A 15,550-nucleotide genomic window follows, 5' to 3' on the forward strand; every position below is an offset into this window, starting at 1 on the left:
TGGTCCTTTATCACAGCCTCGAGGGTCTCATTCGATTTCTTGAGGGTCTCATTAAGTTTATCGGCAGTTTCTAGAAAATTCTTGAAAAACCTTAAAAGTGTGGTTTTGAACTCTATATCCAGTAGTTTGCTTTCCTCCATTTCTGTCATTTGTGACCTGTTTCTTTGTCTCCGCATTTTTTTATGCTTCGCTGTGTGGATAGAGTGGCTTTCTGTACTAGGTGTCCTATAGGGTCCAGTGGCTCAGCCTCCCCAATTACCTTAGGTAGACACTCTTGGTGTACCCCCTTGTGGGCTTTGTGCACAGTCTTGTTGTAGTTAAGCCTTGATTGTTGTACGTAACACTGGGAGGGATTGACCTCCAGGCCAATTGGCTGTGAGAATCAGCTGTGTCTGCAGTGGGAGAACTTCTGTGCTGGAGACACCCCTCCGGGGCAAGACTTGCTTCAGTGGGGCTTTGGTGCTCACTGAGTCTGCGCCCTGAGTGTGTCCTTTATGAATCCGAGGAGCTGCAATCTGGATGGTCCCACTCTGACCACCGGGCACAGTGGCTCCTGGATCTCTAAGGAGGTGCTAATCTAGCCTCCACCTGAGGCTATCCAGCAGGAGCCAGCTGTGACGCAATGCAAGTTGCCCTGGGGCCTTGGGCCAGCTGCAGTTTGTTAGGTAATGATCAGATTGCAAAGGGCCAGGCCTTTCATATGCAAAAATCTCCGTGGCTTGGGCAGGGCGGGATCCCAGGGGATCAACAGAGCGGAGCAAGCAGTTATGGCTGCTCTCAGTCCTGCCCTCAGAGGCCCTGCTTCACAGTGTCCCAGCAATTGCTGCAAGCACCCCCGAGAGAATGCTGCCCTCGAGTTCCGACCGATGCCAGACAGTCCAGTTTCTCCCGTATGAGTCTGGGTCCCCAGAGACTCGCCTGGAACTGGAGCTCAGAGCTTGAGACTCCCTCCCGATTGAAAAAGACAACCATGTCCTCAGCCGCCAACCCTCTCCGCATGCGCCTCTGTACCTCTGTATTTTACTTCTGCACCGCACCTCCTCTGAGTCTCGGTATGCTTTTCTCTTTCCTTCTAGTTGTAGAATTTCCACTCAGCCAGCCTTTCTGTGGTTCTGGATGATGTCCGTTCCATCTTTTAGTTGTATTTTTGAAGTGGTTGTGCAAGGCAGCAATCCCCGGTGTTTACCTATGCCGCCATCTTGGTTTCTCTCCTAGAATTTCTTTTTTTAATCATTACTGGGCTGATTACAGTTTTCTTTGTGTTTCTTAATTAGGTGGAGTTTCCATACAGTGAAATATACAAATCTTAAGTGTACAATTTGATGAATTATAATCAGTGTAAGCATCCATGAACTACCCCAATTGAGTTAAAAGTCATTTCTGACCATTCTCCACTCCCCAGAAATTACCTTATGCCTCCTTACAGTCTTCACTCTCATTTTTATTTTTATCACTGTAGATTAGATTTTTCTGTTCTGGAACTTAATATAAATTGATATGTTACATATAGTATACTCTTTTCCATCTGGTTTATTTCTCTCAAAATAATGTTTGTGAGAAGCTCTCTATCAATAGTTTGTGGTTTTTTTTTTATAGCCAAATGGTATTTCAATAAGTGAATATACAATTTTTATATCTACTCTCTTGTTTATGGACATTTGGGTTTAGAACTAGTATGACTAAGTTGCTATTAATAGTCTTACAATTTTTCATTTATTTTTATTCTTCTTATCTCTGAGTTCTTACATTTTTATTTATTTTGTTTTCAGCAAAAGAGTCATGTTTTGACATGGAAGTCCCACTTCTTAACAGACTTCAACCAATCCTTCAATTATTAGATCTATCCACTTCCAGACGCACTGGCCCATTCTTGGGCCTTTTGTGAATTATAAGATGAAACAACTTGGTTCTCACTATTGACCACTCTTGGTTAAGGATTTAGCTTTCTTAGGTCTGCTTTCCAGCTTCTGAAATTGTATGTTGTTTTCTCTCTGTTATCTGGCTCATTTTAGTGGGTTTTATGAGAAAACATAGTTAAATGTTTAATTCATCTTATTTCTCCTTTTTTCCTTTCTTTATTTTCACCTCTCACCTTCCATATCATTTCTCCGCCTTTCTATTTCCCATGTTCTTCTCTCCTTCTTGCTTCCCCTTAGAATGATAAAGTGAAAGAGTCCCAGGAGCGCATCTGGCTCAGCCCCTCATTTCACTGATGGAAAACATGAGGCCCAAAAGGGCAGCCTTTCATCCACAGCCCACACAGCTACTGCACTTACCCTGTTTGCCTTTAATAAAAGGAGAGACGTTTTGCCCTCCAACTCCTTCAGTTAGTGAGCCATGACCGTGTGAGAAAGGAGAGTATCCCTACTGAAATGGAAGCCTGGAAGGCAAATCAGCAGGGAGAGTGTCATAGCTGAGCAGGCTTCCGGAGTCCTTCAGGAGACCAAGGAAGCAATTCTGTTTAGGACTGCCCTTTCGTGTGCCCTTCCCCCAATGGTGCCAGGTGGAGGGTTGCAGTTAGGGGAGTGCCCAGCTATCTTGACAGGAGAAACTACTGAAACAAATATCTGGATGGGACCCTCAAGCCCTTTTCATATTTTTCTTTATTCCTTTTTTAAAAACTTTTTACTACTTTCTTGGACCTGAATGTTGATATAGAAGATAAAAAGGGGACTCCAAGGCCCAGAACAGAAAACAAGGCAAATGACCAACGGTGTGACCATTCTAAGTCCAAGGCTGAACACACACACACACACACTTTTTTTATATTTCCATAATCCCACAATTCCTTAAACATACAAGGTAAGATACACAAAGAATATGTGAGCAACCAAGTACCAAAAATGAAAGTACACATATCTGGGAAATTGTTTAAATTTTTTTTTTCAGTGCACGAAAAGCAAAGTGCAAGTTCCATGCCTTGGCTTTTGGTCAGGCTGTTCTTCCAGCAGGCTATGTTCCCAGAGCCTTGGGTCATGCAATTTGGGCTGGCAGCAGCTGGGCACAGCCACCCTCTTCCCCCTCCCACAGTGTGTCACCAGCTTAGCAGCTGGGAGACCTGCTCAGGACCAGAGTCCAGGGTACAAAAGACAGAAGAGAGCACTGTTGTCCAACTTCTCCACCCTGTAGACTCTTTAAGCTTTTTAAATTTCATTCTTTGTCTCCTGCAGTTTGTATTTACTTGAACAAGAATGGCAGCACAGGCCCCCACTTAGATAAGAAGAAGGTCCAGCAGCTCCCTGACCATTTTGGGCCAGCCCGTGCCTCTGTGGTGTTGCAGCAGGCTGTCCAGGCTTGCATCGACTGTGCTTATCACCAGAAAACTGTCTTCAGCTTCCTCAAGCAGGGCCACGGTGGTGAGACTATCTCAGGTAAGCTCCCCTGGGCGAGACCTTCTCAATTGGCTAATTTCTGACAAGGCATCCTGATTCCCACTTCACCCCTGAAGGCTCTGGAGAAATGTGAAGGTATCCCTTCCTCAGAGAGTCCTCACTTTCAATGCCCACAGTTCCTCTGAGCATTATGCACACCTCTGCCAAGTAGAATACCCACGCAGACGCTGTTTAGAGCCTTAACTGAGCCTCTAAACAGATGCCTCCACTGTGGACCTGCTTTGCCTCTCCATATAGAAAATATGTGTGTTGTTTCAAAGGTATCCTGGGAGATAGAAGAAACAAAAGGGGGCTATACTGTGGCAACAGGGGAGTTTCTCTAGACTGCCACGGCCTCCCACCTGGCATGAGGGAACCATATTGTCTTCTCTCATTCTTTTAACTCCTTAGCTTCCCAGTTCAGAGCCAGCCCTGATTGAAGGGAGTTGACTGCCAGGGCAGAGAGGAGTCATCCCCTCTTTCTTTCCCGCTGTGAGATCTGAGTCAGCTGCACAGTGTTTTGTTGTTTTCATTGAGAATAGTTACTTTTTCTGCTGTGCCCCTGTTCTCTTTCAGTTCTCTTAAGTCCAAAACCCTATTCTTTACCCACCAAACCTATGAAGACTTGACCTAAAGCCTTTCAGTCTGAACTGTGTGCTCCTCCATCGTCTCCTGCCCCTTCCTTCTAATGAGTTAACAATATCCAACCTCAGGAAGCAGTTGACATGGAAAACCCCATGAATAATCCAACTGTATTCTTTCAGCAAACATTTATTGAGCCCTTACTATATGTCAGAGGTTATTGCCAGACACTGGCCGGGGGAAGGGGAGAAAGGAAGATGACAGGCTCAGACTCTGCTCTGGTGGGAAAGGAAGAATATCTCACTGTGAGAGGTGTTATAGCAGAGAAATATGTACAGGGTAGTGTCAGAGCCAGACGAGAGTAATTGCCTGAGAAGAGGATGGGGCAGGCCAGGAAGGCGTTGTTGCAGAAGGCTGAGAACTGCATAGGAAATCACACTTTCCTTTCCTTCTGAGGCAGAGGCCACGCCCTAATCTCTCTTTTGCTTTTGTGCAACAGTCTGCAGGGACCCAGCTTTTCCCTCTCTCTCTCTCTCTCTCTCTCTCTCTCTCTCTCTCTTTCTCTCTCTCTTAAGTATATTTTTATTGATTTCAGCGAGGAAGGGAGAAGGAGAGAGAGAGAGAAATATCAATGATGAAAGAGAATCATTGACTGGCTGCCTCCCGCACACCTCCCACTGGGGATCGAGCCTGCAACCCGGGCACATGCCCCAACCAGGAACCGAACTGTGACCCACCGGTTCACAGGTTCACTGCCTCTCTTTAGGGCAATCACCTACACCTCCAATAGGATTCTTTCTCTGCTCCAAAATTGGTTTCTGAGAATAGTCTATCCCCCCCCCCCCCCCCCCCCCCCCGCCCCACTGCATTTCCTGCTGTTCTCAGAGACAAATGCAGAGGCCTTTCGCTTTTTAAAGACTAGACAGATACTTTTTTAATAGAAATAGAGAGTAAAATCAAACGAAGCATGGCATAGTTCCAAATGTTGCTGAAATTCTAGTGCTCTTATACAGATCAGATTTTGCGCCCAAACCATTGCTGGCAATGGCTGTATTCTCCTCTTCTGCCCAGTTCCTCTGTTCTTGGGCAGTTCTTATGGAAATAGCACCCTAAATGAACAGATTTCCTGGATGAGGCCCAGCCAACTGATGGAGCAGATAGAATTATGTTCACAGTTGTTTTCACAAGTTGAGTAAAATCCTTCCAGAGCCCCGGGTGCAACAGACTTGGCCTGGCCACTCCCATTACTGCAAGCCCTTTGGAGTTGGAGGCAAAAAACAAACCCTGGAGGGAGGGTGGGAGGGAGGAAGGGAGGGAGGAAACGTGGGCAATGATTGCCTTTGTGTAACCAGGTAAGCCTGAGACACGCTGTGGCCTGGCCTGCCCAGCACTGCACTGAACTGCCCGCCTGACATGCTCAGCCCTGTTTACTTCACTTCACAGCCGTGTTTGATCGAGAACAGCACACCCTCAACCTCCCAGCAGTCAACAGCATCACCTACGTTCTCCGCTTCCTGGAGAAACTCTGCCACAACCTTCACAGTGACAATCTGTTTGGCAACCAGCCTTTTACACAGACTCACTTGTCACTCACCAACACAGAGTACAGCCACAGCCACGACAGGTACCTACCAGGTAGGAGCTGGGATGGGGCCTGGGCTAAGAAAGGGGGCAGGGCTAGTAGCAGCTCTAAGAGGGCCCGGGATCAGCCCTCTGACCTGCTAGCCTGGCACCTATTATCCAGAAGCCTGGTTTTCTGTCCTTAACCTTTACCCCATCTGGGACTTTTTGGTCTCCTCTCATCTTTACTCTCTCTTCAGGATTCTGTCCCCTCTCTCTAGAATAAACTTTCTTTCCTCTGGTTTTGTCCCTGAAAAAAAGTGGTTCACGAATCCTCTTCTGAGCTCCAAATTGCATGTGGAGTCACAGTACGTCTCCCAGTGTGAGTCTGGCAGCAAAGGCCTACCATAGATCTCCCTTGCCAGCAGGAAGGTTTAGCCTCAAGCTACAGATTGAGAAATGTGCTCCCTGGTGATTGGCCATCCACTCTTTCCTTTGGCACGTAGCCCTAACTCCTCCAGCACTGCCAGTCTAGCAAGTCAATTCAAGTTCCTGCTGTTTCTAACTAGGCTGGAAAATAACTTTCTTAGTTAACATACCAGACCCACAACGGGAAAGCGGATGCCACGTGGCCGGATCAGTGACTAAGCACTTCCGAGAGAGGTTAAAGAGTGAATGGAACGCGGCATCTCTAATCTGGAGCCAGGACACAGACGACAGGGAGGGAAGGAAAGCTCGGCCCTAAACGTAGCGAGGTAGGTCATTGTTGAAAGAGGGAGGAAAGGCCTTTAAAGGAGCCCTGTGGACTTTGTCCTGGCCCGAGGAGTGGAGAGGTGGTGCTGTTAGCTTCAGAGCTGTGCTGTCTGTTGATGGGGGAGCATATAAATCTGAGAGGTGCCCCCTTCTGACCTTCTATACCAGTCTTGTCCTCACACTGCCTTCCCTAGTAGTCTTTTTATTATTATCTTAGCAGAATCACTTCTGATAAAGTGCCACTTCTGAAGAATGTGCTCAGGGAAGTGACTACTCACTCACCCCCCCGCTCCCCCTTTATTTTTGCATCCAAATGAGTATTGCTTACATAACTTATAAAAACATACTGACTTTCAAATATTGCTTGTGGGGACCAGGCCATCTGGTCTGCACAGACATATTTGTGACCCCGTCATTGATCCTTTTTCTTACCTAACCTGCTCTAAATTGTGTTCTTTCAACATCAGAATCTCTGAGAACAGAAAAATGCATCTCACCTAGAGTTAGAATGTCCCACTGGGAGTCTGGGCTGAGCATGGTGAAGTTGGTGCAGACAAAGGCAGGCTGTGAAATGTCCCCAGCTATTGGCAATCAGGAACTCTAAGTTGTACTTCAGTTATGAAAGTAAGGCCCATCTGGGATTCTGGAAGAGCAGATACATGAAAGGGAGTAGCATGTCCATGAGTGTAGCTGCTAGTCTAAAGACAGATTTCTCGAAGAAATAGCAATTCCGAATTCCTCAATGGAATATGGTTATTAAGAACTAAGAGAAATGTCCTGATAGCAGCATGCAGAGACTGGTAGCGGTGCATATCATGGACTGCCGTCCCCAAGGTAATTTGGTATTATGGGCATGACCTTTCCTGGGTAGTCTGTTCCAGTTTGCATCTCTCTGATTCAACTCTGATTCAGAGAGGAGGAAGCAAGCTTTAACCTCTTATCCTTATCCCCTCACCAAAGAGACCAATACTAGGGTTATCACATTCCTCCATTGGCTGTCCCCCTTTCCTTCCCTCATTTTCAGATGGATTCAGTCAACTTTGCACCCTCTGTGCTCTCTAACCTCTGGTTCTCATGGTGGGTTCCCAGCCACTTAGCTGCTCTCACCCTAGTTTTTAATTGCTTCCCTGAAATGAGCATTTTAACTCTGCTCAGGCAAGTCAGAGCATCATCTAGATTTCTGACTTCTCTGTGCTCCTTCACTTATGACTTCTGCTTAAATACTCCTAATGCTAAGTTGCTCACTGTCACTTTTGGCAATCAGTCTTACTGTTAGACCCTCTGATTGTGAAAATGCCTCTCTTTATAGCTGAAATCTGTCTTCTTTTAATACCTGCCCACTGTTGCATTCTCTGTCTTCCCAGTCCTCTTCCCATCCCATGATTGCCTTTAGAGTTTTTGTCTCTTCTGACTGTTCTCCAGATTCTACATTCCCAGGCTTTTTCTTCTTTGCTTCTCACCAGTATTCTGGTCACCCTCCGCTGGGAACTCTGGTTTTAAGGTCAGCCTTGCAATACGATACTCAGAGAAGATCTGCCACTCACTAAAAATAAATGCATAAGGGCAAGATCCTTATCTGTCTGTTTACCTTTGCATAACCCCATCCCTAGGATAGTGGCTTGCAAACACAGAGTGCTCAACCAAATGTTGTTGAATGAACGAATGAGCTCCCTCTCATGCTGATGGTTCTCTTGTCTCCAGCATATCAACAGCAAATTTAATTGACATTGACCTTATGAGCTTCAGGGTTTTCATCTCCATTTTACAGATGGGTAAATTGAATCCCAGGAAAAAGGCATGATTGTTGACTAATGATTGTGCTAGAAATAGAACTCAAGTCTTCCAGCCTCAAATTCTGATCCCTGGGCCAGAGGTTTCAAAGTTTGCTTTGTTTTAGCAGTAGAACTCCTTTTTTGCAAAGTTAAGATGATATGAAACTCTGGTGCATTGAAGTTAAAACCAGAGCTGTTTTGATAGAAACTGGGATGAGACCCAGAGCCCTATTTCCTTGGCCTCTCTCAGGAAGCCCCCAGGCCTGAAAGCATTGCCGTCCCTGGCATTATCCTAGTGAAGGGCAGCCAGGGCCTCACAGATCAGCCTTTAGTAGAACCTCCCAGAGCCTCAGGTATGATTTTTTCTGCATCTCATTAGGATAAGATTTTATGGCCTTGCCTAGTCCAGTACCACCAGTCCAGATTTTCAGGCCCCTCAATTCAGATTTCAGTTATCATTCTTAGCATTGCTGACAGGAAAAGACACTTACTGATGTGCATCAGCATCTGGTAAGCCACAGGCATTGTCGTCATAATTATGTTTCACATCTGTTAGCTCTTGTGAGGCAGGTGGTATCATCTCCAGTATTCACTGAGTAAAATGAGGACTAGAAAGGTGAGATTGTCCTGCTGATAAATGCAGAAATTCCACTTTATCTTTTTCTTGAGCTATTGCGGAGAACGTAGCTTTGCCACTCTTAACTCTGAATGAAGAATAACATAGCAATTTCAGCCTTTGTAAAGTTCATCCCATTCCATTTCCTCATTTGATGTCCTCAGCATGACAAAGGGTGGTTTTTCCATTTTGCAGATGAAGAAATTGGTGCTCAGAGAAGACAACTTATTGAGGATGACACACCTAGTAAAAGGCAGGAGCTCAGGCACAGTACTCAGGCCTTGTTTTCTGGATTGGGTTCCTGTCCTTGTCTCAAGGCAGGACAATGCTGTAGTCATGTCTCCTGAAAAATAGGAATCTGCAACCTCACCTGCAGAATGGGAGTGGATATGGTTTAGGTATTCTGGGGCCTCAGAGACTTTTCTCTTCAGAATCATTTCTAGGGAAAAGCTTCATTAGGTAAATTCCCTGAGGTAAGGGTGAAATCTGTCTCATGCTAAATTTGACATTAAGCCCATGGTTACCAAGAAATTTTAGGTAAGTAGCAGAAAGCAGTTCTAAAATCCTAAACCATCTGCCACAGAGGTCTTATTGTATGCCAGACAATGAGCTTGAATTTAATATTTATCAGAGGGCCTAAATGAATCCCAAGCATTATCTAAACACCAGAATTCTGAGAAGAACCACAAAGGACAGTGATATGATCCAATACCTGAGACACCCACCCATCCCCACCCCTCACCATAAGCAGAGAATGCTGTGGCCAGGGCCAAGGAGCTGTTTTGATGTCTAGAACCCAGTGATGAGGCAGAATCTGCTTCAGGTTCTGCAGTGCAATGCTTAGGGGCTGCAGCCTGGTGTTGGGCCATGGCCTAGGCATAGAAATGTCAGGCTGAGATTCCCTTTACAAAGGTTTCCATAGCCACTTCCTTTTGATATTTACAAGCCCCTTGGAAGAAAGGGACTTCCTGTTTTATAAATAAGGAGACCGAGGTCCTGAGGGAAACACCTTGCCTGCAGAGGGCAGAGTCAAATTCTAACCCAGATTCTGGTCCTGTGCCCACATTCTCACCACTGTACCTTCCAGCGTCCTTGGAATGTTTCTGCAGAACAAGGCAAATATGAAGGGGGTGGAGGGCATACGAGCAGGTCCTTTGCAGACAGGCCTTTAGCCAGGCATCAAGAAGCATTTCTGAGGTAAACGGCTGGCTGAGAGTAGGCTTCTGAAGTACCCTCACCTAAGCAAATGTATCTCTTCCCCAGCACCCTGTGTAAGGCAGCCTCTTCCTATTTTTTTAAGGTTCTCCTTATCTAGGAAAAGCAGAAGAAACCTCAAAGACCATCTAGTCTAAGAGGAAGTATTTCTAAGGAGATCCAAGTCCAGAGAGAGGCACTGGGCTTGACTCAGACCACCTAGTGAGAGCCAGAATGGTGACTGGTACACAGGCCTCCTAAGATCCAGCCTAGGACAGGGGTGGGCAACCCCTGGCACGCAAGTAACTTTTGCTGGCACGCGAAACCCTCTCTTATAATCTTCCATTTACAGTTTTTTTCTTAATATCGACTTTTTTATTTTTCAGATAAATTCAGTGTAGGTGCATCTTAGATAAATAAATAATTTTACATAACAAGTTATCTTAAAGACCATAGACATGGATTGACGAGAGAGGGGAAGAGCAATTTCTATGTTTCTGCCTTAACTCTCCGTGCCTTCCTAGATCTGACCAGTGTTTTGGTTTCATCCACATACGCTTGTGAATCTTTGTTCTCAGTGATGAATTTTATTAAGTCTCGTAATAGGAGTAGCCTGACAGATGAAAGTAGTAGCTCATGCATATCTCTGAAGATCACGAAATATAAACCTGATGTAAAATCTCTGTCATCAGTGATGCAGCAGCAAAAGTCCCACTGATAATATCAAATGGAGTCATAAAGTTTTCTGTCGGACTATCAGTGTACATGAATACATTAAAAAATAAATGTATTTTTCATCATCATATACTGTGTTTTTGTCGCTGGAGTGAATTTTATTATTTCTTCAAGGTTCTTCACATACGTACACCTTAAGAGATATCAAGTAGGCATAACATGTTCTCAAAAAATTGGTTGGCACGCAGAAGAATTTTGAGTCAGAGATTTTGCTGGTTTTGGCACGTACTCACAAAAAGGTTGCCCACCCCTGGCCTAGGACTTCCTGTTTTGCTGCCTTTTGTTCCATCCAGACAGATACCTGGGAGCCAGCACTGCAGCAGTCCTTCTGGACTATTCCCTGCTCTAACTATGATTTTTACTGTTTTCCAGGTGAAACCTTTGTACTAGGGAATAGTCTGGCCCGGTCCTTGGAGCCACACTCAGACTTAATGGACTCCACCTTGAAACCCACCAACCTTGTCAGCACTTCCCAAAATCTTCGAAGCCCTGGGTACCGGCCTTTGCTTCCATCCTGTGGCCTCTCACTGAGTGCTGCCTCAGCTATGCGTAGACTGTGCTCCAGGGGTAAGCTTACCAGAATGCTGGCCCTCCTGCCTTCCCTCATTCTTTCCTTTCTTTATTCCTTCCTGAGCTCTGGAGGCTAGAAAGGACTTGGCTCTGTTTCGCTCTGTCTGGTGGTTGTGCCTGGCGAGGCACCTGGAAGGCAACTGAAGCTCTGGGAATGGCTTGAGAATAATGGTAACTAAAACATAGAGCCAAAGGGACAGGGAAGAATTCATTCAGTCCTTCAATGGCCACTTATTTGAATACTGTTTGGCATGGGGATGCAAAAATTGGTCACTTCTTGTCCTCAAGGAGCTCACAGTATTGTGGAAGAGATACTGAAATAGGTCATTGTAAAACAACATCTTAGTGCAATTACAGAGATATTCTCTATTAGTATAAAAACTGCAGAAAGGAACACCTAACGCAAGCTAGATGTCCAGGGGAAGCTTCCTTGAGGAAGTGATGCCCTTTCTGAGACTTGAAGGGTGACTGTATGAATGGCCCTATCAGGAATGGTAGGGGAGGGAGAGCTTTCCAGCAAGAGCACAGCATGAACAAGGGCAAAGGGAAAGAGCTAGCATAGAGTGTGCCAGGAAACACATGCTGTTTGGTGTTGCTGAAACAACGGAGAATGCTGGGACTTCACAGAGAAAAGCCTGGAAAGGTCAGGCTTATACCACAGAGCCACAGAGGACCTTAAATGCCACATTGAAGAGTTTGGAGTTGATCTTATAGGCAATGCGAAGTTATCGAAGGCTTTTAATTAGAGGTAAGACCTAAAAAAGTTTGTTTTCAGTAGATCATTAACTACTATGTTGAGAATGGATTAGAGGAGTGACAAGACTAGAGAGACCAGTTACAAGGTTAAGGGCTTGAGCCAGACCAGAAGTGATGAAGGCCTAGATTAGGGCAGTGATAGAAGGTTTGTAGAAGAGAGACTAGGTTTGAAACTATTCACCAGGTAAATTTGGTCAAATTTGAGGATCGTGAGGAAGAAGGGAGTGGGAATGCTTATCAGTAGACAACTTGAGCCTTCCCAGGAGAAGAAATTAAGAATATGGGAAAGAGGAAAAAGTAAGGCCTTCCAGAAGGGAGGTGGCTGGATTAACGGTGGTGCCTAGAAGAGAAAGAAGGGTAGGGAGCCCATGGATCATCTAGGTCAGTGGTCGGCAAACTGCGGCTCGGCAAACCGCGGCTCACGAGCCACATGTGGCTCTTTGGCCCCTTGAGTGTGGCTCTTCCACAAAATACCAACTCTTCCACAAAATACTGACTTCTGCGCATGGGCCACAAAGTTTCAATCGCATTGTATGTGCGCGCCCACACGTGGTATTTTGTGGAAGAGCCACACTCAAGGGGCCAAAGAGCCACATGTGGCTCCCGAGCCACGGTTTGCCGACCACGGATCTAGGTGATATTTAGAAGGCGGTGGCTATTTAGATCTGATTCTCAGGGAAGAGGACTGAGCTGAAGTTAAATATTTGGGAGTCATCAACACGTAGATAGTATTTGAAGCTGTAGGGTGAATGGCACCCATTTCCCAGGAGTATGTGTAGAATGAAAACAGTTAACCATGATGGAGTCCTGGGGACCAACAAAGTATAGGAGATAGAAACAGGAAGAAGATCCCACCCAGGAGACAAAGGAGTAGTCAAATAGGAAAAACAGAAGACTTTAATATTGTGGCAGCCAGGGCAATAGGGAATGTTTTAAGGTGAGCACAGCAAAGGTTCAGTAAAATAAGGACAGAGAAATATCTACTGGATTTGTAGCTTCAGTGTTGGTGAAGGGTAGTGAGGGCAGATTGCAGTGGGTAGGAATATCAAGGAGAGTTTGTTGAAAAAAAGATGATGACCTTTCAAAGAAGGTCTTCTAGAGTGGAAGCACACTGGGCATGCTTATCAGTAGACAACTTGAGCCTTCCAAGGAGAAGAAATTAAGAATATGGGAAAGAGGAAAAAGTAAGGCCTTGAGAGTTGTAGAAAGGAGTAGGGATCCAGGGCACAGGCAGATAGCTCTTAAACCAGAAGGAGGCACACCTTGTTCTCTGACACTGGAGGGAAGATTGTGGCCATGAGTAAATGGAGAGAGGGCTGAGTAAGGAAGGCTTAGGAGTGCTGAAAGATTGAATTGGTCATAAAGAAGACGGGGGAAATGGATGAAGAAGGGAATTGTTTGTAGGGAATACCAAAGGCCCAGCTGTGCTTGCAGACTAATTTGGAAGTTTGCAAGAGCTATAGTTTTCTTCTGTGGTTCTTAGAAACCTAGATGTGGGGTGAGAAATGAGTTTGAGAATTAAAGATTTTATGTTTATGTCAAGCTAGTAGGACAAGAGGGGGCAGGGAGTGCGGAAGCATATAAAGGAATCGAGGAGCTGGAGGGAGAGGAGTTTAAATCAACACTGGATCTGGGCAGGGTGGGGAAGAAGCAAGGCTAAGAGAAGGCTGAAGGATGGGTAATTGTAAGATTGATGTGTTGATGATCTTGTTATGTCAAGGTTATAATGGACATAAGTCACAAGACAGTTGGGAAGACAGGGTTGAAGTCAGAAAGTGGCATGTTTAAAATTCTGAAGTGATGTTTAAAATTCTGAAGTGATGTTTAAAATTGTTCCAAGTGATGGCAAAAACCAGACAGTGAATTTGGCAATCGGTATTTGAAGTAGAGTAGATGTGAAAGTCACTGGCAGAAGCAAGGAAATTGAATAGATTGCTGATTGCCTCTGAAAATTATGGCAGGAATTGGGGTGGAATAGAAGGCAGTGAGCTAAATTCCAAAAAGTCTTCATTTAACAAGAGGTAGAAACGCTGAGATTTATAGACGACAGTGTGCCCTCTGAAGAACATGAGCTTTCATAGGAGGATGGTCTAAAAGTAGCAATGGGGATACAGGAGATCCACCTTCACACCCCACAGCTGGGCCTTTGGTGTTTCCCACAAAAGGCCTTATGCTTTCACAGCCCAGGAATGTGTGGGCTGTAAAAGAATAAGGAGACTCCATGAACAAGGCTTGCAATGGAAAGAGGTGACCTCAGGAGAGAGTTTTCAGGAAGGCTGACAGGGGAAGAAGCCTGGGATGCCCCTCCCCCAGTGAGGCAGCAAAGTGGAGCATGAGAAGCTCTGAAGTAGAGAGTTGATCCCCTGCCTTGAGATTTGGGTAAGTCATCTCACCTCGCACATCTTCATGTTCCCCATATGCAAAATGGAGATGGTGACATCCACCTGGTCTTTCCACAGGAGTGTTAAAAGGATCTGATGGAAGCAGGGATATGGGATCGTTTTGGAAACTAACTCATTCCCCAGGTAGGAGGGCATTCCTTTACTGTGATCTTCTCCAAGGCCCTGTTTCCGTTAGGAGTGCCTCATGTGGCACTGGCCTCAGATGTCACTGTTGTCCCCAGGCATCTTTACTCTTCCTTTGGAATACATTGAGTCTGTTGGCCAGGTCATGGTCTAGATTGCTTCCGATCCTGAAGAACCCAATAAGGCTATGAAAGGATTCCATTCAGGTGGCCCTAAAATTGTTTCTCTCATAGAATTTAATGGATGTCAAGTCTATCCCCTCTTATTTCATGACCCAGGATGATTGGGCATCTGTTTGTTAGTCTGGCCTCTGTGGAGGTGCCTCACCTGCCTTAGTCATTCTCAGATTGAGACCCTCTCCCTTCTTTGAGGAGTAACCACCAGCTCTACCCATTGGATGGAGGGGGAGAACCTTGACATAGTCTATCTGAAAAATTGAGACTAGGAAAAGATAGAGACAGGGCCCTAACTCATCTCCTTCCTGCCTGTGTGGTCTTGGGCAAGTCCTTTCTCTTCTCTGAGCCTCAGTTCTCTCATCTCTAAACTGAAGATGATGATAATTCCTTCAGGAGCTGTTTTAAGGGGAAAATGAGTGGACAGTGGTGGGAGTTCTTTATAATGTTCATATGTCAGACCTCTCTTCACTACACTCACCACTACCGCCTGGTGCATGCCACAGTCATCTCTTGTCTGGACTATCATAGGAGACTCATTTACAACTGGTCTCCTTCACTTGTCCTTGCCCCCTAACACCTATTATCAACACAGACTGTGAGAGGGATTCTTTTAGTTATAAATTGGTTCATGTCACTCCTGTGCTCAAACTCAACACATGTCACTCAGAAAAGCCAGTGGCATACAAGGTCTTTGTTACCTCACCACTGCTCCCCTCCCCAGCACACACATAACACGCCTCTGAGATGTTACTTCCTGCTACTTCTCCTCATTCACTCTGCTCTGGCCCATTGCCTCCCTGCTCAACCCTAAATATACTCATCACTCTCTGCCTCAAGTTTTTTGCTCAAATGTCTTCATCTCTTTAGAGTATACATTCTAACAGGAATAGGCTGACAAACACATAATATCCTATATAATAAAACCCTAATATGCACATAG

General features: G+C 45.4%; 1 protein-coding gene across 18 annotated transcripts in view; it reads left to right on the forward strand.

Annotated features, from left to right (window-relative positions):
- SCMH1 (Scm polycomb group protein homolog 1) overlaps positions 1–15,550 on the forward strand; it is a 130,979-nt gene that overhangs the window by 110,642 nt on the left and 4,787 nt on the right. For 15 of the 18 annotated variants that reach the window (XM_070405029.1, XM_070405014.1, XM_070405011.1 and 12 more), the window contains 4 exons: positions 3,171–3,371; positions 5,397–5,588; positions 10,956–11,150; positions 14,369–14,434. In XM_070405029.1, the coding sequence (XP_070261130.1) occupies positions 3,171–3,371; positions 5,397–5,588; positions 10,956–11,150; positions 14,369–14,434 (654 nt within the window). The remainder of the gene's footprint in view (positions 1–3,170; positions 3,372–5,396; positions 5,589–10,955; positions 11,151–14,368; positions 14,435–15,550) is intronic. The other 3 variants (XM_070405019.1, XM_070405027.1, XM_070405021.1) reach the window with 1 other exon arrangement.

Source organism: Myotis yumanensis, unplaced genomic scaffold (genome assembly GCF_028538775.1).
Source record: "Myotis yumanensis isolate MYYU_CA2020_CCGP unplaced genomic scaffold, mMyoYum1.0.hap1 SCAF_2, whole genome shotgun sequence".
Classification (NCBI taxonomy): domain Eukaryota; kingdom Metazoa; phylum Chordata; class Mammalia; order Chiroptera; family Vespertilionidae; genus Myotis; species Myotis yumanensis.